General features: G+C 42.5%; 1 protein-coding gene and 1 long non-coding RNA gene across 3 annotated transcripts in view; one reads left to right on the plus strand and one right to left on the minus strand.

Annotated features, from left to right (window-relative positions):
* Window positions 1-7,239: 7,239 nt before the first annotated feature.
* Window positions 7,240-18,269, minus strand: LOC104007022 (uncharacterized). 2 transcript variants are annotated; one of them, XR_681089.3, is made up of 6 exons: window positions 18,182-18,269; window positions 17,375-17,435; window positions 14,799-14,876; window positions 10,625-10,795; window positions 8,376-8,443; window positions 7,240-7,458 (listed from the first exon to the last, which is right to left on the minus strand). It is a non-coding gene; the product is annotated as an uncharacterized LOC104007022 (long non-coding RNA). The 2 variants fall into 2 exon arrangements; XR_681088.4 differs by lacking the exon at window positions 8,376-8,443 and having other exon boundaries at window positions 7,241-7,458.
* The window catches only part of UST (uronyl 2-sulfotransferase), a 332,659-nt gene continuing 325,019 nt past the window's right edge, over window positions 18,226-25,865 (plus strand). The window contains exon 1 of the mRNA XM_016956447.4: window positions 18,226-18,472. Coding sequence (XP_016811936.1) covers window positions 18,226-18,472 — 247 coding nt within the window. The remainder of the gene's footprint in view (window positions 18,473-25,865) is intronic.

The raw sequence follows: 25,865 nt of genomic DNA on the forward strand, positions 1-25,865 counted from the left end.
ACCCAAAAGAATTGAAAACCTGGACTCAAATATGCACATCAATGCTCATAGTAGCATTATTTGCAATAGCCAAAAGATGAAAACAACCCAAATTTCCATCATTAGATGACTGGATCAGTAAAAGGTAATCCAATAGCCATACAATGGAGTATTATTCAGCCTTAAAAAGAATGAAATTTTGAGATATGCTACAACAAAGATGAATGTTAACAACATTTTGCTAAGTGAAATAAGCCAGAAATGAAAGAACAAATATTGTATGATCCCAATACAGGATTTATATGAGGTAAAAATAGGTAAATTCACAGAGATAGAAAGTAGAGTGATGATTGCTAGGAGCAGAGGGCAGGGGTGAATGGAAAGCTAGTGTTTCATGGGTATAGAGTTTCCATTTGGAAAGAAGAAAAAGTTCTGGAAATGAATAGTGGTGGTGGTTGCACAGCATTGTGAATGTATATGATGCCACTGAATTGTATACTTAGAAATGGTTAAAATGATAAATTTCATGGTAGGTGTATTTTCCACAATAAAAAAGTACAAAAATAAATGAATGAACTGCTAACACATGCAAGACACGAATAGATCTCAAAAAATGTCATATGAGTGAAAGGAGCAAGGCAAGAGAGTACACTGTATGTCTCCATTTGCGTATCTAGAAAAGCAAAGTTTAGTGACAGAAAGCAAATCAGTGGTTCCCTGGTGCTGGGGGTTGGGAGTGGCAGCAGGGATTAATTACATTTTGGAATGATGGATTGGTCTAAAGCATAGTGTAAGGATGAGTTGCATGACAGTATACATTGTCTAAACCTTATTGAAATGCACAATTAAAATAGGTGAATATTATGGTATATAAATTATATTTCAATTAATTTTTTTCTGGGCTTTCTACCTATTCTGTAAGCACTCCAAAGTAGCATTGACTGAGCCCATTTTCAAACTATATGACTTTCTCAAAATATTTTGTGGTTCTAAATAATTGGGATAGGATCTCCTATTATGAACAACTTTGTAAGAGCTGGAATGTAATTATCCACTTTCTGAAGAATAAATTCCAGTTGGAGGAAAACTTTACATTTGAGCATATCTTTCAGTTTCTACTATCTAGTATTTCTAGAGATGGTAATTTGGTAGTGGGATTTTTAGGTTTGTCTCTTCATTTTTGCAAATAATGAAGAAGAAATATTCTACTTAAATAATGCTTCATCTTAAGGGAGTGCTTTAAATTTCCAGACAGAAAAAAATTCCCTCAAATTCCTGTTTAATGAGAAATTTCACTTCCCAGCAGCTAACAGGACAAAATTATAAGATGAAGGTTCACATTTAGGTTAATCTGTGAAATTAGATTTATTTTCACAATAAATAAAAGTATGTTATACTTGCCACTCTCCTAATTGTTCTTATCTTCTCAGACTTTGCTTCACCATCAAAACATACCTATTTTCGCTCACATTTCATTAGTACCCTAAGTAGACTGTTAAGCTGATTTTAGAAACTAAGCCATGTTAATATGTTTGTTCTGACAAAACAGTTCCTTTTTTGTTTGTTTGTTTTTTTAATTGAGGCAGAGTCTCGCTCTGTTGCCCAGGCTGGAGTGCAGTGGTGTGATTTCAGCTCACTGCAACCTCCGCCTCCTATGTTCAAGCAATTCTTCCACCTCAGGCTCCCGAGTAGCTGGGATTACAGGCGCGTGCCACCACGCCTGGCTAATTTTTGTATTTTCAGTACAGATGGAATTTCGCCATGTTGGCCAGGCTGCTCTCGAACTCCTAACCTCAAGTGATCCCCCCAGTTTTAACCAGCCTCCTGGAAGAATTTAAAGGGGATATTTCAGTGGGGGAAGTTTCAAGTAGATCTGTGATGCAGACCTTTCTGAAGAGGCGGTTTTTTCGACAGCCCTCATCAAATAAATAAAGAGGACATAGGGGCCTTCCAGTAAGGCAGGACCTGAGAGAATTTTAGTTATAACCTTGGCATCACCAGCAATGACAGTTACATGCGGCTGTTCCTCTTTTGAGAAATCTAATATCCACAAGATATTGTAATTGACTTCTTCAATTGTAGCAGGACTACACTGCAAAGTATTCCTAAGGTTATATTTTCTCCTGTATTTCTCTTATTTCCTTCCTCACTCACACCCTGCAAAGGGAACTCCCAGCCCACAATGAAGCAGAAACCAAGTCTCAAAGAGACTGCTGACCTAATTGTGAACCAAAAGATGAGGATTTATGCTTTCTAGCCAATCCCCATGCATCGTCTCCCCTCCATGATGCACCACATGTACCTGAGAGGAAATGATATGGAGCTGGGGAAGGAAAAGAGAAGGTGGTGAGGCACAACTGGGGAGCCAAGGAAGCTGTGGAGGGCCTGGATTTCTTAGTAAGGAAAGTAACCTTTTCACATTCAGCTGTACCTCCGGTCTTTTGGTCCCAGCCAGACTTATTATGAAGCCACCAAAGCCTAAGTTTTAGGGCCCCTGCCCAGCACAGGCCAGTGCAAGGCCTGGAAGGGGCTCCAGCTAAGTACAGTTGACGCTTTAAGAATGCAGTGGTTGGAGGTGCCAACCCCCTGCACAGCCGAAAATGCACCATAACTTTTGAGTCCCCCAAAACTTAACTACTAATAGCCTATTATTTCCCGGAAGCATTACTGATAGCCTAAGCAGTCAATGAACATGTATTTTGTATATGTGTTATAAACTGTATTCTTGCAATAAAATAAGCTAGAGAAAAGAAAATGTTATTAAGTGATGTGGTTTGGCTCTGTGTCCCCACCCAAATCTCATCTTGTAGCTCCCATAATTCCCACGTGTTTTGGGAGGGACCTGGTGGGAGATGATTGAATCGTGGGGGCAGGTCTTTCCCATGCTGTTCTCATGATAGTGAATGGGTCTCACAAGATCTGATGGATTTAAAAAAACGGGAGTTTCTCTGCACAAGCTTTTTTTTTTTTGCCTGCCGGCATCCACGTGAGATGTGACTTGCTCCTCCTTGCTTTCTGCCATGATTGTGAGCCTTCCCCAGCCTCACATGTGGGACTGTAATTCCAATTAAACCTCTTTCTTTTGTAAATTGCCCAGTCTCTGGTATGTCTTTATCAGCAGCGTGAAAACGGACTAATACATTAAGAAAATCATAAGGAAAAGAAAATCTGTTTACTATTCATTAAGTGGAAGTGGATCTTCATAAAGGTCTTCATCCTTACCGTCTTCATGTTGAGTAGGCTGAAGAGGAGGCAAAAGAAGAGGGGTTGATCTTGCTCTCTCAAGGGGTGACAGAGGTGGAAGAAAATCGGCATATAAAATCTGCAGAGTTCAAACCTGTGTTGTTCAAGGATGAACTGTATTCACCTGGTCAGATAATTTTTTGTGGCAAGTACATTCTCAGAGTGACTTTTAGACCATTCTACATGTCTTGATACAGACAAAGCAAATGTTTTAAAATTCATAACGATTAAAAATTAAAAGAGAAAAGACAGTCCTACTTAAAGAGAAAAAACGGGCAAAGGACATAGACTGAGACACTTCAATATATGCTCTTAGATATTTAACAGTGATGATGAAGAGTGATGTCCCTTTCCCTTTCCACTCTGCCTTCCCTCCTATCACACCTTTGCAGGAAGATGGTGTTGGAGGGGCTGTGGGCATTGTAGGGATGCCACTGAGGGAAAGTTTAGTAGGGAATGCATTTATATTGGGTTTAGTGGGGATAAAGGGCTCACAACCACCTGTGAAGAGAGTCATGTAATCGCCAGAGTCATAATGGCTGCAGGATTCCTCCTGCTGCCTGCACACTGGCTCCACTCTTCTCATGTAGTGACACAAAGTTGCAGGGCTGGGGGACTTATGCCCACAAGACCTTGTGCCATGTGGTCTATGCTAGCAACAGGCCTCTGCCAGCAACAGGTAGTGGAGAAGAAACAAGGTTAAAAATGTAGGGAAGCAATTGCTTCAGTGAAGCCTTTGTTCTCAGTGATGCCCAGGCAAAACAGAAGTTGTCTCCTGTCAACAAATATTCTCAAGGATGTAATGTACAGAAAATCACCCTGTGGATTTTTTTCTTTTATGATGGGAATCATGTAAAATAGAATTGATCAAAATTCCTGCAGTAGGACAGCAGAAACCTATAGCTATACTACAAAAAGCCAGGAGGTCGAGACCAGCCTGGCCAACATGGTGAAACCACATCTCTACTAAAAAAAAAAAATTAGCTGGGCATGGTGGCAGATGCCTGTAATCCCAACTACCAGGAGGCTGAGGCAGGAGAATCACTTGAACCCAGGAGGTGGAGGCTGCAGTGAGCCGAGATCACACCATTGTACTCCAGCCTGGGCAACAAGAGCGAAACTCCATCTCCAAAGAAAAAAAACAGCAAGCACATGTGTGTGTGAAATTGAAATCACATGATTTTTGCATCCCAGATATCTAGAGTTAAACATTTTTTCAGTTTCCATTCCCCATGCTAGAGGAAGGACTGAATTATCTATTTCCAGAATTTAAAAAATTATTACAAAATTGTTGTCATGTGAAGGGGTGGATCAAAGGGTATGCAACCAACACATAATATAATAATATAATAACGGGTTGGTTGTACACTCTTTGATCACCTTATATCATCTTTTATATGTATATTATATAAGAAAATATATAATAAAAGCATTTCAAGCAGTTAATAAAAATATGTACATTTTCTGGATTTGTTATGTTGATAAATATCAACATTATAAATTCATAATTTGTTAGAATTAATTTTGTCATTCTAAATCAATATTGTCTCATACCTAATTCTGTATTCATAATTTTGTCTTCTCATCTTTAACAGGGCTTCCCCTCAATTGTATTACTTTCAGGCCTATAAAATCTGGATTATTGTTCCCCTATTTCCTTATTTTTTTCTTAGTTTAGATTTCAGGGACTGTATGAGTTCGTTTTCACACTGCTGATAAAGACATACCCAAGACTGGGCAATTTACAAAAGAAAGAGGTTTAATGGACTTACAGTTCCATGTGGCTGGGGAAGCCTCACAATCATGGCAGAAGGGAAGGAGGAGCAAGTCACATCTTACACAGATGGCAGCAGGCAAAGAGAGTGCTTGTGCAGAGAAACTCCCCCTTATAAAGCCATCAGACCTCACGAGACTTATTCACTATCATGAGAATAGCATGGGAAAGACCCGCCCCCATGATTCAATTACCTCCCACTGGGTCCCTCCCACAACACGTGGGAATTGTGGAAGATGCAATTCAAGATGAGATTTGGGTGGGGACACAGCCAAACCGTATCAGGGACCAACATCACACTGCTCTTTTGCAAGCATCCCTAACACTATTGGCATGTTCTCCATTTCCCTAATAAAACTTCAGCCATATCTAAGCACAACTAAACCCCTACTCAGCACCTGCACGCAAGTCACCAAACTGAGCCACCAGAAAACACAGCACTGGTGCTGACTTGACTCACTTGAAATTCAGAACCACCAAGTTTAAATGAGCTCAAACTGTTCAGCAATCCCATGCACTTTCGTTGTATGTCTCTCACTCTGTAATAATCATGCCACTATGGGTTCTCTTTATTGAAACCTCCTACCTCTCTTCTTGCCCAAATCTTCACTCTCAGTTGCTGCACATTTCATTGATTAAATGGATGCCACCACATGAAATTTTCTGTATTTTCTCACCAATAAATTTTCTGGTACATCTTGCCTTCTTCGATGAATGAAGTGTCTTTGCTTGCATTAAAGACTATAAGCCCTCTACTTAATTGTGGCTTCATACTTTTCCTGTAAATTTCACCTGTCTTTCTGGCACCACAAATGAATCCCTTTCTACTGGATCATCCCAATTACCACATTAAATCTGGTATTTCCTATCTTTAAAAGAGAGAGAGGGGAAAGGAGACAGAGAGAGAGACTTCCTAAATCCCTATAAGCTTCCCAGCTGCTGCCCATTTCTCTGCACCCCTATATAGTAGATCATCCCAAAGATGTTTCTGTAGCCATTCTATAGCCATCTCCAACACACACACACGTACACACATCTTCTCCCAAATCAGACTACTTCTCACCACCTTCACCGCTGTTATTCAAGCCCAAACCACCATCATCTCTGGCCTGGATGACTTGAATCAACCACTGATTTCACCCTTACCCTCACATTCAATATAGCAGCAGGATCAGTATTTTAAAATGCAAAATCTGGTTAAACCCCCTATGATGACTTCAATGGCTTCCCATCACACCTACAAAAAAATTGAAACCCCTTTTCCTAGTTTTCAAAGACTCTGATGATCTGGCATCTTTTTTTCTCTCCAATTTAATCTCCTTCATGCACTTTGATCACCTCATGTGCTGTGCTCTATAGCACATCCGATTTATTTCTATTCCTTAAGCAAGTGAATTCCTGCCTCGGGGACTCTGCAGTTTCTGTTCCCTCTTCCTGGTGTACTCTTCCCCAGGATTTCCACATAGCTTTCCCTTTAATTTCTATTTATTCAATTTTCTCAAAAGTACCCTTCTCTGAAATTCCTCCCCTGAGCACTGTTTCTAAAGTAGCACTTCCTCTCCATGATCTCAGCTTTATTTTCTTCTTAGCACAGGTCACTAGCTGGCCTTCACATTGACCTGTTTATGCGTTATCTGTTTATGTGTTTACTTTTTGTCTCCTCCACTAGAACACATGTGCCATGAGAACAAGGGCATTATCTCTGTTGTTTTCTGCTGTATCTCGCAGCCTAGGACAGTGCATGACACAGAATGAAAACTCAATAAATATGTGGAATGAATGAAAGAGTGAATGAATGGATTAGCTCTTCAGTCTACTCCTATCCCAGTCATACCTCTGAAATTGTCAAACTCACCAATCGGCTCCAGGGTGTTTCCTCTGTCATCTTTCTTTCTTTCTTCTTCTCTTTTCTTTCTTTTTCTTTTCTTTTTTTTTTTTTTTTTTTGAGACAGAGTCTTGCTCTGTCACCCAGGCCAGAGTGCAATGGTGTGATCTTGGCTCACTGCAACCTCTGCTGCTGGGTTCAAGCAATTCTCCTGCCTCAGCCTCCTAAGTAGCTGGGATTACAGGCATGCACCACCATGCCTGGCTAATTTTTGTATTTTTAATAGAGACGAGGTTTTGCCATGTTGGCCAGGCTGGTCTCCAACTCCTGACCTCAGGTGATCTGCTCACCTTGGCCTCCCAAAGTGTCTGTCATCTTTCTTGATAGGTGAATTATTTATGGTGTGGGCTATGATGCTAAAATAGAGACCCCAAAATACAGTGATTGTAGAGAGAATTTAATTTATTTCTTTCACAAGGGAGTCCAAATGGCAGTAGGCAATCCACAGCAGATGGATGGCTCTGCTTAAGAGCATTCAGGTTCCCAGGTTCCTTTCACCAATTTCTCTGATATTCCTTGGAGTACTGTCCTCATGCACATGATTGAAGCTGAGCCCCTTCCATGTCCACATTCCAGCCTATGGAAAACCAGGAAAAGAGAAAGGTGGTGTGCACACCCAATATTGTAAGGCCAAGTATAGCAGATTGCATAAGCTCCTTTTTCTCACACCCCACTGACTTGAGCTCAGCCTCATGGTCACACCTAGCTGCAAAAGAGACTGGGAAATGTAGTCTCCATGTAAGAGACTGGGGAATGTAGTCTCCATGTAAGTGGCTTTGTGTCTAGCTACAGCTCAGTGGTTTCTATCGCTAAAAGAAAAATGGAGAAAATGGGTACAGAGGACAAGCAGGAGTCTCTGCCACAACATCTTAGGAGCATTTGTTACAGAGGATCGTTCTCTCCTTCATGGAATACTTTTGTTCTTTTGGCTTCAGTGACACCACACTCTCCTGGTTTTCCTCTGGGCCCTCTGCCTACTCACTCAATCTCTTTTGCTGGGTGAACTTATTCTGTTTGACCTCTGCACGTTGGACTTCCTGAAGGCTTTGTCCTGTGCCATCTTTTATTCCTTCCATCTACATGCTTCTCTAGGTAATTCTATTCAATTATGTGATTTTATATACCACATTGATAGAAATAACTTCTGAATTTATGTCTTTAGCCATGACCTTTCCCTGGAGCTCCAAATTCATATATCCAGTTGCCTACTTAACATAGTTGATCATAACTCTTGGTTACTTTGGCCACCCATGTCCCTCTCCCAAGCCTGCTCCTGCTTCAGTTTTCTGCATTTCAAGAAACAGAGAAATAGCTTCAGCATCATTCCAGGTGCTCTGACAAAAACCTTAGGTATCATTCTTAGCTTAGTTCTTCTCTCACTTCCCCTCATCCAGTTCGTTGACAAGTTTATACCCTCGACCTCCAAAAAAACACATCCTGAGTTTAACTTCTTTCTGTCCTCCCCATTACCAGCCTGAGCCCAGCCAGCCTCACCATTTTACTGGATGACTCATCTTCCTACTGCCACTTTCACTGCCAACAAGCCAACCTTACACAGCACCCTAAGTGATGAATTAAAAACATGAATCAGCTCATGTTGATCATTGAACCCTTTCCCATCTCACCTTGAATAAAACCCAAACTCTCTACCCTGGTCTACAAAGCCCTACAGGGACTGGCACCACCCACCTCTCCAGCCTCATCTCATGTCACCTGTTTTCTCAATGACCCACTCCCATCACGGTGGCACATACCAAGTCTATTTCCATTTTAGGGAAGATATGAGGCAGAAAGACCTTAAATGGATGTTTTCTCTGCATGAAATGCTTGTGCCCCAGAACTTCCCCAGGAAGATCCTTCTCATCCTTTAGGTCACATTGCAAAGGTCAACTCCTTAGAGAAGTTGTCCCTGTCCACGCAGTCTGCAGTAGACTTGTCCTTTCAACCCATCACTCTTAGTCACATCACCCTGTCTTATTCTCTCAATAACACTTAACACTACCTAGCATAATATATTTGTTTATTCGCCATCCATCTCCCCTCACGGTGGATGTGAATTTCATGGGAGCAGGGCTGGTCTTGGGCCCCACTGCAAATCCAGGGCCAGGCACACGTTGGGCCCTCAGTAAGGATCTGCTGAATGAATGTATGTCTGAATACAGCTCCAATTCTGGAACCTCTTTAGCACCCCAGGAATATTTTAAAGACCATGACGGTGTGAATAAAAATTCTATATTTCCAACTTCTTTTAAAGACTTTTTCCAGACTGCTTTAGTACCATAAAATCTGCTTTTCTCTTCTGACATAAGGGCAAAAAATTAGATTCTCCTTTAGTAAATGCACTCAGGCATATTCAGGAGAGACCACAGCCTTTAGTGCTCAGGTTCTTAATCTGAGTCCATGGACCCCTAGAAGGTCCATGGGTGTGCTGAAATTATATACAGAAGATACATTCACTTTTCTAGGAGGTAGGTTCATAGGTTTGTTGGATACTCAGAGGAGGTCAGTGGCCGAAATGAAATCCATTTTATTGTGGAAAAAGTATTAGAGGCCGGGCACGGTGCCTCACGCCTGTAATCTCAACACTTGGGGAGGCTGAGGTGGGTGGATCACTGAGGTCAGGAGTTTTGAGACCAGTCTGGCCAACATGGCGAAACCCCATCTCTACTAAAAATACAAATATATATATATATATATTTTATATATTATATATAATTTTATATAAAATATATATAATATATGTATTATATTTATATATATAATTTATATATATGTTATATATTATATATAAATATATAATATATATTATATATATTTATATATAATATATATTATATATTTATAATATTATATATATATAATTTTATATGTAAAATATATATATAATATATTATAATTATATATATAATATATATATATAGCCGGGCATGGTGGCAGGTGCCTGTAATCCCAGCTACTCAGGAAGCTGAGGGAGGAGAATCACTTGAACCTGGGAGATGGAGGTTGCAGTGACCCAGGATCACGCCACTGCACTCCAGCCTGATGACAAAGTGAGACTCCATCTCAAAAAAAAAAAAAAAAAAAAGGTTTAGAGATGGACTTGCGAGACCTCTATTTGAGTTCTGGTGATGTCAGTCACAAATAATGCAAATTTGTGCAGATTATGTAATTTATTTAGATTCTAGTTTTCTTATCTTTAAAAATAATCTGACTTACATGTATTCTGACTTACATGTACTCACACTTAAAATATATTTAATCCCATCACGGGATGCTATGTGCTTTATCGTATCTCACAGGTAATGACAATGAGGCTCAGAATCTACTCAGGCTACTTGCCAAATCACATTTGTTCCCATATAAGTTGTGGATCAAGACCCATGTTTCTCCCATGCTTCAAAGTGCCTGCTCTTTATTTTATTTATTTATTTATTTAGACACAGTCTCGTTCTGTCACCCAGGCTGGACTGCAGTGGTGCGATCTTGGTTCACTGCAACCTTCACCTCTTGGGTTCAAGCGATTCTTCTGCCTCAGCCTCCCAAGTTGCTGGGATTACAGATGCCCGCCACTACGCCCAGCTAATTTTTGTATTTTTAGTAGACACAGGATTTCACCATGTTGGCCAGGCTGCTCTCGAACTCCTGATCTCATGTAATCCACCCACCTCCACCTCCCACAGTGCTGGGATTCCAGGCGTGAGTCACCGTGCCCAGCCTACTTTTTAAATAAGAGTTTGCAGTACCATCATTCTGCAGTCCAGTTTCTCTGGGTGGAATAATGTCTTGGACCACTTCACAGCAAGTACCATCGAGAAAAGCAGCCAGCTGGTGATGTAGTTTCCCAGCCAGGTAAGCGCGCTTCTGAACCAGACCAGAGCCCTGTGAACCCGGGAGTATGGGCTTTATCATCCATTCTTGACAGAAGAGAAAATGAAAGCACAAAGAGATTAAATAATTGACTCTAGGTCAGAAGGTTAGTAATTTTCAGGGCTGAAAGATTATGCTTCACAATGTAATATTTTCTTAACTTTTCTACTAAAATGACCTTGGGAATCTTTACTAAGATTCTTCACTAGAGGGCTGACTCTTATCGTCATAGTTTAGTATTTGGCTGTTCTTCAAAAAATTATTTTAAAGTACTTTGCAAAGCTTGAGTAATATTTTTTTTCTAAAAGGACAGGAAGATATGTAATGTGCCCATTGAACAAGGATTAATGACATTGTTAGGAAGGAAGGAAAAAGGATATCACTTCTACATCGATTTCAGCTTTTATGCATTAACACCAGACAATGACCTCTAAAATGAGAAGAGCGCTAGCTTAACATTGTAAATTGACAAGGATCTTGGAAATGAGGAATTAAGGTTAGTCAGAGATTCGACTGTATAGATTCTACTCATGGCAGGGTAAGAGGCAACTGAGAATAACATGAAAGCCACTGGTAAGTATTTGACTTTTTTTTTTTCCTTTCCCTCTGCTTATACTAATGGTCTACTATACTTCATGAAAAATAGAGACAGTACTGAGACTGTTTCCAAAAGAGCCTTTAGGTGGCTAATAGTGTCACACTGGCCGGTCTCAGGGACCAGTTGTGCAGTGCACTTTTGACTTGAAATACAGTTGTTGTTAAGCATAAGTTAAAAGCTGAGTTTTCAAAAGTTGTGTCATTGCATAGGAGTTTAAATATAAGCAATAGCTTATTGGCTACTAAGTGCAGTTTTTATAATCCTCCCATCCAAATGTGCCTCTAGATCATACACTCTGGTCAGATATGCTTTTGAGACACTGTTCAGGCAAAGGCAAGCACTACCTTCCCAGATGGTTTTCAGTGCATTTCTGCCCCAAAAACCAGAGCAACTCTCCAGTTTCTTTCTTTCTCTCTTTCTTTTCCAAGGTCAAAGCTCAGACAGCTTGGTTCTCCAAGAGACTGATGGCCCCAATCCCTGAAATGAACAGCAGTCCTAAAGAGCAGCAGCCTCTCTGGCCAAGGGGAATGGCAACACCAGGCAAAGCCAATAGACTCACATCTCTTTTATGATTCCATGAGGCGTTCATAATCACAGGCAGTAGCTGCATTGCTAATTAGGGGTCACGGAGGTGGTGAGGGCCTCATTCATTCATTCACCCTTTCTTTCAGTGAATACATCTTCAACTGCAAACAATTCTTTTGATGATTATCTGAATGTTCTCGCAGCACGGAGGCCTACTTTCTATGACCTCCACGTCTCATCCGCACTTGGCCCACCACGGAATCAATGAGATTTGACTCACCGAACATCAAACCCTTCCTATAAAAAACTCATCTTTTTATTCAACAAATATTTCTTGAGTGATCACTATCTGTGAGCACTATTCTAGGTACTGGAGAGAAAACAATAAACAAATGGGACAAAATCATAGCCTTCAAGATGCTTGTTTTCTAGGGGGGAGAAATATACAACACATACAAAATACTAACATTTCAGATTATGGTACATTCCATGGAGAAAGCTAAAGAGGTCAAGAGAATAAGGAATGTGGATGCACACGTGCATTACACAGAGAGTAGTCCCAGAAAACTCCTCTGATAAGGCAACATTGAGCAAAACTGGGAGGAAGTGAAAAGTCAAGCCATGCAGAGGTGTGGAAAAGAACTTTCTAGGCAGAGGGAAGTGTGAAAGCAAAGGTCCTAATAGAGGAGCAAGTTTTTGTCTTGTCTGATGAATGAGGATAGGTAAGGGTGAGCAGGAAAAGTGATAAGAGATGAGGTCAGAGAAACAATGGAGCCAGACTGAGTAAGACCTTAGAGGCTACTCTAGGATGTTGCCTTTTACTCTGAGTGCATTGGAAGCCACTGGCAAGTTTTGAGCAGCAATGGCTATTTTGGCTGCTCTGAGGAGAATGGAATATGAGGTGAAAGGCTGGGAGCAGGCAGACCAGTCAGGAGGAACAACAGAAATTGCTGATTGACACATAGTAGCCATCTGCCCTTTCTTTCTTTAGCAATAGAACTCTGATTCTTATTTGTGGCAGCAATGCACCCAGCTAAAGTCTAGATTTCCTAGATACTCTGTCCCCTGTCCCTTACAATTAGACAGAGTCATGTGATTAATTTCTGGCCAATGACCTATAAGAAGGTAGATTTATAGCATACTTTGGAGCACTGCTTAAAAAGAGCCTACTCAATTGGGAGGAGTTCTTTGCTCTTTTGCTTCCTTCTGCTGCCAACCTGGAACATAGACATAATAGCTGGAACTCTAGCAGCCATCTGCAACCATAAGGAGATCTTTTTGTTTTGTTTTGTTTTTCTCCCCTTCTGCATTCTTATCATTTATTTGTGTTAAGAACACTTAAAATCTATTCTCTTAACACTTTTCAAGTATACGATATGATACGTTATTAACTATAGTCACTACGTTACAGAACTCTTGAATTTATTCCTGCTGCCTAGCTGAAATTTTGTATCCTTTGACCAACATCTCCTCAATCCCTACCCTTCCCTCCTTAAACCCTGTTAACTGCAATTCCTCTCTCTGCTTCAATGAGATGGCCTTTTTTAGATTTCACATATAAGTGAGATCATGTAGTATTTGTCTTTCTGTGTCTGGCTTATTTCCTTTAACATAATATCCTCCAGATTAACCTGTGTTATTGCAAATGACAAGATTTCCTTCTTGAGGCTGAATAGTATTATCCATTCATCCATTGATGGACACTTAGGTTGATTCCATATCTTGGCTATTGTGCACAATGCTGCAATGAACATATCAAAGAGGTATGAAGATTTCATACCTTTTTGAAATGCTGATTACATTGCATAAGACAGCCTTTAAAATGGAAGCCACATGCTGAGGATGGTGGAACAGAAAGCTCAGGTGGGTCCCTGAGGATAGCATAGAAATACCACACCAAATCTGGACGGCCTATTTCTGGACTCGTTTCACATGAGAGAGAAATGGGCCAGGCATGGTAGCTCATGCCTGTAATCCCAGCACTTTGGGAGGCCGAGGTGGGTGGATCATTTGAGGTCAGGAGTTCGAGACCAGCCTGGCCAACTTGATGAAACCCCGTCTCTACTAAAAATATAAAAATTAGCCAGGTGTGGTAGTACACACTTGTAATCCCAGCTACTTGGGAGGCTGAGGCAGGAGAATCACTTGAACCTGGGAGAAGGAGGTTGCAGCGAGCTGAGATTGCGTGGCTGCACTCCAGCCTGGGCAAAAGAGGGAGACTCTGTTTCAAAAAGGAAAAAAAGAGAGAGAGAGAAAAAAAATAAAGTTCTTTTCTGTTTAAGCCACTGGTTTTTAAATTTGGGTTTTTTTTTTTTCCAGCTCTATGTAGCTAAACTGAAACAGGATGAATATAAGTAGCCTTTGCAACAATCCAGGTGAGAGAAGACAGTGGTTTGGCCCAGGGGGGTGGCAAAAGATGTCAGATACTGGACTTTTTTTTTGAATCCTATAGGATTTGCAGATGGTTTAGATACAAGAATGAATGAACTATTAATAGAAAAACTAAGACTTCTGGTTTGGGGCCCAAGTGACTTGAGAGTGTAATGATTTACAGAGATGCAGAAGGCTATGGAGGGGGCAGGCTTGGGTGTGGGACTGGGGTTGGTGAGAACGGCAGTCTAGGGCACACGTGGCAGCATGGCCTTGATAGAAGCAGGAACACGATGAAACAGGGAGGGAGGCCAAGAGCACGGGGCACAGATTGGTAGGAAATGAGTGAGCTCTCATCCTACTGCTTCTATTTTCTCAACAAAGGCTGATCCAGGTCATCCCCTGAGACTGAAGGGAAGAAAGCAGAGGGTGGAGATGGGAGGTTTGAAGAGAAAGACATTATGGAATAGTCCTTTTAGTGAGTGGGATTGCTGGGCAGCCATGGGTGTGCATCTGTCTGAAATCTGTGCTCTCTAATTTAAAGAAAAGCCACTTACCAGCGCTGTGTGTTTTTCTGCAATCCAGTCCAGTTGCATGGTTGGGTTTAACTGAGCCTGGGTTTCACCAGACAAGCACTGTAGGATATAAGATGAGAGAAATAGGGGGAATGAAGGGGTGTTTGCAAGAAGGAGATCAGAATGATGGATCAGGAATCAAAACTGGATAAAGAAAGAAGTAAACACATGAGATGGATGAACACAGAGTTGACAGTTCTTGAAAAGACCGAAAAACAGGGTGGGCTCCAAAGAAGCCAAACAGAAGGATAGAAGGTTGTGAAGGGGGAAAAGGAGATTTCGGAGGAGGTGCAATTAGTCATCAGTGAGGACAAGGTCAAATGAGTCACTGGAGAGAGAAGGAATTGAGAAGCTAAAGATATTGAACGGAGGTCAAGGTGCTGAATAAAGTATATTTCATTATAAGACTAATAATAAAATTCGTTCACAAGTTCCTCTAATTAGATTTATCTGCTTTGAATAAAGATACCATTCATTAGTCTAAGTACTTTAAATTTAATTTTTTTTTCTGAAGGGATATTTATGGGACTTCAAAGAACAAAGTTTTACCCAAACAACTAAGTTTTTGTTGGGTGAAAATATAAAGCATTTTTTTCCATGTGAAACTTCTTTGTATCTTGATATCTCTTCTTTTTCTTCTGTGAGTTTTTTTAGGCAGTGAGTCTATTAACACAATCTTTTAAAGATTGACCTGTTTATTCTCTCTGAAATAGTTCATGTCATAGCTTGTTTCTTCTAAGCTGGACTTTGCCCCCTTGTACTTTCCTTGCAACTTTTTCATCGTTTTTTAAAACAACATTTATTCTCATATTTACTTATTTTCTCAAATGTTTGTTTCCTTTCTTCCTGCTCCATCTCCCTGTTCCTCAGATTCCTTTCCTTAGGAGAAAAAATTGGGGTATTTCCCACAGCATGCTGTGAGAAAAGTCTCTGAACTTCCTGGGGGTGGGACTTGTGAACACAGAGGGTCTTGCACACTATTTTATATCCAGTGAGTGTTCAGATTACAGGGCCAGGCCTCAGATACAGGTCCAGTTTGTGGAAGGCGGTCCCTGAAACATTATGAACACTGCTTTGCTCCTTCTGTCTCCTAGTCCCTCTTCTTAAGCTCAAACGTTATTAATTGGGAGTCTGTTCTGGGCTACTCATTGTACTGATTAAAGTAATTCACATTAATGGGCAATGACTGATCTACTCAATTCTCTTAGGGGAAGTCACATTTCTAAAATGTGCATATTAATCCAAATAAAACCCTGATTCATGAGATAAATGTAAAGCAAATGATTAACACTCTATTCAGGGTTTTCTGTGACAGAACAAAAGATTTTCTCTTCTCTTGGGGCCCCAAAACAGCCTTCTCATCCCTTAGAAAGTGGGCTAGGACAATGTAAAATTGGACAGTAGAGTTGTGTGTGTGTACGTGTGTCTCTGTGTGTGTGCAGCACCTGTCACCTCATCTACACATCTCTCTAGCTCATGATATATGTTTCAAATCATGAACCAGAGACATTCATATATGAACATGGTTAAGACATATTCATTCATTCTTTCTTTCCTTTCTTTCTTTTTTTTTTTTTTTTTGAGACTGTGTCTTGCACTGTCGCCCAGGCTGGAGTGCAATGGCACGATCTCGACTCACTGCAACCTCCGCCTCCCGGGTTCACACGATTCTCCTGCCTCAGCCTCCTGAGTAGCTGAGGTTAAGACATATTCTTAACGAGTAAGTTCTTTGTCTAGGATAATATTTTGTAATTTTCCACAGAAAATTCTTCAGATGCCCAACTTGATGAAGGTTTTCAGGAGCCTAGTCTTAGAATCATAGAGGTTCTTGGCTCCTGGTTCCTTAAATCCAATTGTTCATTACTGGAATATACAAATGAGTAGGGAGCCAGAAATGATAGGCACCAGAAACTGAGGTTCCCATTTCTCAACGTGGCCTGAACTAAATGAATTAAATCTCATCCTCCTATGGGACGTGAAGGAAAAGGGCTCTGGCTGGGAAGTACTGCTGTGCAGTGGTTAGTATAGTGGGTCTGAGGGTCAAATAGATTTGAGTGCAACTCCCAACCCAACTCCTACTACTAGCTTTGGGACCTCGGGTGAGTCACACAGCCCTCAGGTGCTACAGCTTCTATAAATAGTGATATAGTATTCTTAAAGTGTGGCTGATCAGAGCAGCCCTTCCGTGGATCAACCACCCCATCAGAGGATCTATGTCTACGATGGAGCCTTTTCTGCCCCGGGAGGTTCTTCCAGGTCCAGAAGCTTTCCCATGGAGGGAAGAGAGGCAGCAATGAAATCGGCGTATAGGCGGACTGGGCCATGTCTGCCAGGGCAATGACCTCCTAGAGTCCGCTATGCACCCCCCACTTGCCTCTCTGGGCACTGCGAGGTGGAGCAGTTGTAGGACCAGGAAAAGCAAGAACAGAGCGTCCTCTTCGGCTACTCTACCCGGGAGTTCAGGCGCTGCGCCTGGCCCTCTGGGGCGTGTTTGACCATAACTCGCACCGCTTGCTCTTTTCCCATTTCAGCAAAGTCTTCAGCCTGTATTTTAGTACCTTTTATCGGCCTTGGGTAAGCAGCTCGCACGGGGTATATAAGGAGAATCAACTTTCTGAACTGAAAAAAATGTAAATAGTAAAGTCAGTCGTGCTTCTTCCTGCCGGTGACTGTTTACAAGAGGGAAGTCAGCGGGGCCCCCAAGAGGTCGCTGGTGGCGCAGGAACCGCATCCAGATTGTAAAGAACGGGGGAAGGAAAAAAAAAGAAAACACCCAGAAACTTTCTTCCTTGTTGCGAATAATCGCCGCCTCCCCCCCTCCGCCCCCAGCAGAAGCAGTAACGTGACACCCGAGCGAAATCCCGAGACCCGAGCGGAGAGGGAGGGGAGAGGGAGGAGAGTGCTGCGGAGCGCCGGAGGGAGAAAGGGGAGGAGAAGGAGGAAAACCCCTGTCAAGGAGGTGGAGCGAGGGGATGGTGTCCGCCTCCTGTTCCTCCCTGCCGTTTTTTAGAGAAGCCTGAACCGGGACAAAACACGCCGAGACCTACAGACACAAAGCCGGGGGGTCCACGCTGGCGCTGGAGGCGAGCCCGGGCGGCCGCAAGCGAGCCCGAGGCGCGGCGGGGCGCGGGGCGTGGGGACGCTAGCGGGCGCGGGACGGGCGCGGCGCCCCGTCACGGGCAGCGCCCCGAACCGGGGCCGGACACCTCGGCCGCTCGGGCCGCGGCGGCGGGGACCATGCCGAAGAAAGTCTCCTGAGCCCGGCAACTTCGGCCCCTCCCCGCCCCCACCCGGCTGCCCTCCGCGCGGCCCTCCCCATGTGCAGCCGGCCAGCCGGGCTCTCCTCCTCGCGGCGGATGGGTGACCTTTTCCTGGCACGGGCAGGCTGTGCGAGGCGGCGGAGCAGGCGATGAAGAAGAAGCAGCAGCATCCCGGCGGCGGCGCGGATCCCTGGCCCCATGGGGCCCCTTTGGGGGGCGCCCCTCCGGGCCTGGGCAGCTGGAAGCGCCGGGTGCCCCTGCTGCCTTTCCTGCGCTTCTCCCTCCGGGACTACGGCTTCTGCATGGCCACCCTGCTGGTCTTCAGCCTGGGCTCCCTCCTCTATCAGCTCAGCGGGGGACCCCCTCGCTTCCTGCTCGACCTGCGGCAGTACTTGGGTAAGGAAGCTGGGCAGGCGCTAGGGCGGCGCCGACTGCGCAAAGTTGTGCGGCGGGGAGAGGGTCGCGGCGGGGACTTCTCGCGCTGCCACCGCGCGCCGCCGCCGCCCCGGGTCTCTCCAGGTGCTAAGCCCGTGAGCATCTGTGCCGCGGTCGGGAGCGCCTTCTTCCTCCCGCGCGTCCGACTGTCCTCACCGAGGCGGGGGCGCCGCTGGGTTGCGCTGCCGGCAGGTACCCCGGGGCGAGGCACCGCTCACCTTCCCCCCGCCCCACCTCCGCCATCCCGATCCGGACTGGGGCGGAGTGGATGGGTGTGTGGGGTGTGCCGGAGTGTGTGTATCTTCAGGCCTGGCGGCGCGGGGAGTGGCGAAGGGAAGGGACGGTCCGCTCCGTGGCATTGTTAGTGACCGCAGTTCAGTCCCGTCCCGCGCCCCGGGGAGTGTGGGTGGGTTTAGCCCTTTGCCACCGTCCGCTCTGAGAATTCTGTCCCGCAGATCCCCCGCCTGCCCCCCGGCCCTAGTGGCTCCGCGCTGTCCCCGGGCTGGCTTGTCCCTTGGCTGCCACTGCCCACCCCGCCGCCCGCAGCTAGCCTGGCGCGGGGAACGGGTTGCATCCAGGGGTTTGGGGATGCCCGAGGGCGCTGGTCAGCCTGGCCAGCAGTGTTGCCCCCAGTAACCCGAGGATCCTCGGCGCTGTGTGCGTCTCAAGCTCAAGTCAAAACTTGTGTGTGTGTGTGTGTGTGTGTGTGTGTGTGTGTGTGTGTGTGTGTGTGGTTTATTAGGAGAGAGGCCGCCTGTCTTTAGCAGAAGTAAGGAAGGGGTTTGACGGGAGGGAAAGAGCCGCTCCAGCGAGAAGGCGTGACCCCGCAGCTCCCTCGTCTCGGCTGCGGGAGCCAGGGGTGCCAGGGACAGGCGAGCGCAAGCCCAGGTCGCAAGGACGATGCTGGCACTCGCGTTCGAGCCAAGGGAGGATGCAGATCCCTCCCAAGTCTGTGGCCAGAAGAGGTCGTGCGGGGGTGAAGGCTGGGAGAGCTCCAGCTTCTTGCAAGCATCCGAAGTGATAAGCCTGAGCATCTGCACGATGAGAGCGAGTGCGGGGAAGCAGAGCCACCGAAGTGCTGGAAAGAAAATGGGCCAAATGACCCGGGCCAGCTGGAGGCTGCCACAGTTACCCCAAACGTCACTTCGTGGCAGAAGCCACAGGTCTAGATAGTAGACCGTTTGGAGAAAAGATAAAAGAAAAGGAAAAAAAAAAAACCCAAAACAAACAAACAAAACAAAGCAAAACAAAAACAAAACCACATCGGCCAAGTTACAAATGTGTTAGGGCATTTGGAAATGTAGATGTGGATAAAATAATATTCTTTACCTTGTACAAGACCTCATATTTTAAAAGTTACACTTTTATTTCTTTATAAACTTTGGGGAACTACAGATTACAGGAAAAGTTGGCCCAAGTAGATTTCCATAGCATTTGGTTTCATAGAGGATTTGGGGCAATATATCCTTTATTAGGGAATCAAACCTCTTCTTTTCATAAGTTCTGTATTGTGGAGTCTCATAGCTTCCTCCACTCTCTGACACCTGCTAGTGCCACAAAAGTTAACAGTATTTTCATCACCAGCAGCAATCCCTGTTAACAGACATTGGGAGGCAAGCGTTGAGGCTCAGGGTCTTTCTCCATTAAATCTGACAGTGAATTCTTGTGGAAGTTCTTTTTAAGTAATAGATGGAGGCCAGGGGTGTAGGGAAAAGTGTAATGGACCAGGATGGAAGTCATCTGTGCTCATTGTCCTCAAAGCACCTGGCCTCGTGTAGGGTACTCAGACTTCATAGGCCTGGTGTTTCATGGCAGAATTAGAAGCCACACCTGACTGTCAATGAAACCTCCACCCAGCTCCTAAAGTTTTGGGGTTCTGACACCTTTCTTGAGGAAGGGAAATTCTGGGAGGAGGAAGGAGCAAAGGTACTACTGAGGATAAAATCAAGACATTTCAACATATATTGCATTAACATTTTCACTTTATATTTCCAAACAATGAGGCCTGATAAATTTGGGTGGTCAGTTGGTAGAAGGGTGAATTCTCAGCTTCTGCTCAGGAAACTAGGAAGAACTGAAAGATTGAATGCTGCTCCTGTTACTAGCTGATCATTATATTTCTGACTGATGTGATAGGTTCAAAATGACATCATTGTGAACTGAAAATAGAATACCCTTGGCCAAATTTGTTCCCTGTTACGTAAATATAATGATTTTTGGGAAAAGTGGGCTTGTGGTATTTTGGATGGCCTAAAATATACCTTTAATAATATAAGGCCACTGTGTCTGCAGAATTACTTTCCCCTGTTTTCCTCCATTCTTTTATTTTAGTGTCTGTCAAAACAAAACTTGTGGTTAGTAAACACATCCTCTCAATTTCCTCAGCCAATTTTGGCAGCAAGTATTTTTCGTAAATGTAAGTTCATGTAAAGTAAAAATTTTCCAAATCAAAATATGTTTATATCAAACACTTTTCTTTACAGAGTATTATTTCAGTATACTTATACAATATTCTATGTCTGACACACAATGGCCACTCAATAAATATTGGTTGAATTAATGACCCAACCTGTTGTATCAAACAGGTAGTGTGATATTTATCGTACTGAATATTCTCATAGGAAAGCCAAGAGACAGTAGCATTCATAGTAAAAGCTAATATTTATCACGCATGTGCCAGTCAGTGCATACACAGGGTGACATTCAATCTGCACAGCAACACTGTCGGTAGGTTCTATTGTTATTTCCATTTTCTGTATGGAAAAAATGAGGGCAAAGAGTTATGAAGGACACATAGCAAGCGAGGCAGGACTTCAACCCATGTCTGTCTGATTGCAGTACCCATTGCATAGCACTATGGGCAGTTTAAGGGAGAAAATGGAAGGACAGCCAAGATGCAAATGGGAATCTAAAGATCGGGACTGGCTAAAAACGATCCATCACATTTACATCCATAATTCCACTTTCCTTTTCTTGATACTTGTACTCTGAGTATCTTGAGGAGCCAGCAGAGAAGGGAAATAATTCAAGCAGCTGGTCTGCTTTAACTCTACCTTTCCGTATTAATCCCCACTATGTGGCCTCCATTTATTTAGGGAACTAGACCCTCCCTGAGCTGGACAACAACTGGGAGTAATGTTGGTTGGACTCGCATCTTCCGGGCGTTTTCTCTTTCTTTAGCAGTTGTGCTATGTCTAGGCTAGTGGTTCCCAATGTGGGTCCTTGGACCTGCCGCATCAGCCTCACCTGGGAATTTGTCACAAATGTACAAGCTAAGGTCTTATCCCAAAGCTGCTGAAGTCTAGGCACAGGGCCCAGCAATCTGTGCGTCAGCAAGTCCTCTAGGTGATTCCAACGCAGAGAATTTGAGAACCATTGTTGTTGAGCAACAACAAAGTATTGCTTTCTGGAGGCTTCCCATGTATTTGAGAGAAAGGAGGAATGTGAGGCGGGGTGGGTAGATTTATAAAGTATTTAAAGGTACTTTAATACTTTAAAGTATTTAAAAATGTGATTTAAAAATGTACATGGTTTCAGTTTTTAATTTCAACTTTTAAAAATGCATCTTGTTTGCTACTTAAGCCCCACCGTTTTGAGGGAAGGACCAGCCAACGGCACCCACCCCAGCTGGCTTTAGACCTTCCAAGGTTAGGAGAGGTGTGACGTGAGGAGTAGGTGAGGAGTAGGCTGACGTGGGGCAACCGGAAAGCATAGTGTGGGGAAGGACGAGAACAGAGCCACTGATGATGCTTTCTCTTCCCCATAGGAGACAGTGGTGAACAGTCCTTCTTCCTAGTCAATTTGGGGAAAGGCAGAGTATGTTCTACTTAGAGAATGTTCTGCTGTAACACATTTGAAAAGAGTAAAGGAAGTGATGGGGAGGAAAATCATGCAAGGATAACTGTTATCTTGATTTCCCACCCTGAGATTGGGTGGAGGGGGAGCACAAACATACATTGGGGTAAATAGAAATATATAGCAAATGCTACACTTAAGCTTGGAGACCATGGTCTTTCCAATTCAGTGAATTTTTTTTTTTTTTGAAATGGCATTCAAACTTTGTTTTGCTATGGAAAACAAACAAAAAATCAAATAAAATCTCCCCCAGAAATTAGGTTATGATGCAGCCTTGCTGCCAGTAGCCTTATTACTTATGAGCTGTGGAAATATCAAAAACTTGGAATAAGACTCATTGATATAAACAGAATAAGCCAGATGGCTTACTACTGATCTTGTACAACCGACAAACTCTAATGATTTATCATCCAGCCTTGGATATGTGATTTAGACTTTATGGGAGCTAAACTTGTTGGACTCATTCCAAGCTGATATGCTTTCCTTTCCATTTTTAATTTATACCACTTTAAATGGAGATATAGAACTTTAGTTCTCAGAATTGCCAATCTTTACATATATTATATATGAGCCTGGCAATTTAGAGTCAAAAAATGAAAAGTATGTCATGTTATTGAATTTGAAATTCTCTAAGTTTAAGTGCATTTAAAGGAAAATGTGAAAATAGAGGTCCATATCTGTTACAAAATAGTTTCTTTGAAGCTAAAAAGCCAAATTTTATTTTTCTTCTGCATTTTACACATGGTATAAATATAGTACTTTAGGCTCCAAACAGTAATCTAGGAAATGAATGCATAAAATATGACGTTATCAATAGAAATTGTTGACATAGAAAAAATGATATTCTTGTTCATAGCTACAAGTTTATATTGTGGGGTTGGTTGGGGACACAGTGGCACTGTATTAGAGAAAGGGTAGAAAATGGAATTCAGCTATGGTAATCCGTTCTGTAAACAAATAGCATGAATGGTGAAAAGCAATCTGCCTTGTAAACTATTTTTTAATGTAGACTAGTCTTAGTATGAATTGTCTAAGAACACATATAAATGTGGGTTATCTAAATACTGTCTTTCTTCAAATTCCCTGTCATCAATCCAGGCTTAAGACAGTGGTTAGTTTTGTTTTGGAGAAACTGGAAAGAAAGTGGTCAAGCTCTTTGAGTCCCAAAAGAAATAGTATCTTTTGCTTCCTCAGAGGGAGACTGAAGGAGCAAAAACAGTAGCTTGGCCTGCAGCTGTACTGGTGGGTGTCCATGATGGACAATGAAAACGCATCTTATTTGATGGATTGTAGCTGCTAGAATTATTAGGAGTTACTGCTTGTTTTTTGTTTTTTGGAAAGAAGACTTGACCACAAATGAATTTTGTCATAAATACATTTATTTGTATTACATAGAAACTCGGCTTTAAGCAAACAGTGATATACATAAATCCCTTTTTTATCAGAAATAGGGACAGGAACACTAACATTTCACAAAAATTCTTATTTGCAAAAGTCAATGTAGCAACTGTTTTGCAAGAGAATTCCAAATGAACAACATTTCAGCATTTGCTATTAGTTTTTAAACAGCTTTGTTGAGATATAATTCATATACCATATAATTCACCCATGTAAAGTTTTTAATAGTTTAATAGCTTTTAATATATTATAGATATGTGTAACCATTACCACAATTTTAGATTTTCATCACCACAAGGAGAAACGCCATACCCTTTATCCAACACTTTTGCCCCATCAACCCCAGTCCTAAGCAACCGCTAATTTACTTTCTGTCTGTATAGATTTGCCTATTCTTGGCATTTTATATAAATAGAATAATATAATATGTGGTCTTTTGTGACTGGCTTCTTTTACTTGACATAATGTTTTCAAGGTTCATCCATGTTATAGCATGTGTCAGTACTTAATTCTTTTTTATGGCTAAATAATATTTCCTAAGAATTTTTTTTATTGCGGAATAAAATGTTCCATAAGACTGTATGGATATTCCACATTTTGTTTATCCATTCACCCATTAATGGACATTTGGGTTGTTTTCACCTTTTGTCTACTGTAAGTAGTGCTGCTATGAACATTTGTGTTGCAAGCTTTTGTTTCAACACCTGTTTTCTGTTCTTATGGGTATATACCTAGGAGTGGGATTGCTGAATCATATGGTAACTCTAAGTTTAAGTTATTGAGGAACTGCCAAGCTGTTTCTACAGTGGCTGCACCATTTTACATCCCCCGCCAAGAAAGTATGAGAATTCCAATTTCTTCACATCCTCACTGCCATTTCTTATTTTCCATTTTTTTATTATAGCCATCTTAATGGGTATGAAGTGGTATATTCATTGGCGTTGTGTTTTGCATTAATGATGTCGAGTATCTTTTCATGTGCTTGTTGACTATTTGTATATCTTCTTTGGAAAAATGTCTATTCACATTTTGCTGATTTTTTTTTTTTTTTTTTTTTGAGATTGGAGGCTCGCTCTGTCGCCCAGGCTGGAGTGCAGTGGCGCGATCTCAGCTCACTGCAAGCTCTGCCTCCCAGGTACATGCCATTCTCCTGCCTCAGCCTCCCAAGTAGCTGGGACTACAGGCAGCCGCCACCATGCCTGGCTAATTTTTTTGTATTTTTTAGTAGAGATGGGGTTTCACTGTGTTAGCCAGGATGGTCTCGATCTCCTGACCTCGTGATTTGCCCGCCTCGGCCTCCCAAAGTGCTGGGATTACAGGCATGAGCCACCGCACCCGGCCACTGATTTTTTTTAAAAAATTTATTTCCATAGGTTTTAGGGGAACAGGTGGTATTTGGTTACGTGAGTAAGTTCTTTAGTGGTGATTTGTGAGATTTTTGTGCACTCGTCACCCAAGGAGTATACACAGAACTCAATTTCTGGTCTTTTATCCCTCACCCCCTTCCCACCCTTTCTCCCTGAGTCCCCAAAGTCCATTGTGTCATTCTTATGCCTTTGCATCCTCATAGCTTAGCTCCCACTTATGAGTGAGAACATATGATGTTGAGTTTTCCATTCCTGAGTTACCTCAGTTGCCTATTTTTGAATTGGGTTGTTTGTATTTGTGTTGTTGAGTTGTAAACATTATTTATATATTCTTAACAGTAGACCCTTTTCAGATATATGATCTTGCTATTAATTTGGGGGTTGGGAAATATGATACTGACTGAAATACAATACCGTTATGTATTGTTCACTATATTATAGGTGTTCACCTTATCAAGGAGCAAGAAATTAGTTTTATATGTAAATGAGTTTTAAAGTGTTAAGTACGGTATCTGGGTATATAGTAAAACCTAAATAAACTCTAAAGATGGATTGAAAACAAGGATCTGTTCTAAAGAATCCTGGGGGTCTTGTTTTACAGTTATGGATTACTTTGAATATTAAACACTTTACATTTATCTCTAAGGTATGATAATTCATGGATAGTTAACACTTAACCTATTTTAGAGATGTCACAAAGATTGCTGTGACTTGTATGTGGAATATGAATTTAG

This window comes from Pan troglodytes, chromosome 5 (assembly GCF_028858775.2).
Source record: "Pan troglodytes isolate AG18354 chromosome 5, NHGRI_mPanTro3-v2.0_pri, whole genome shotgun sequence".
Lineage (NCBI taxonomy): Eukaryota > Metazoa > Chordata > Mammalia > Primates > Hominidae > Pan > Pan troglodytes.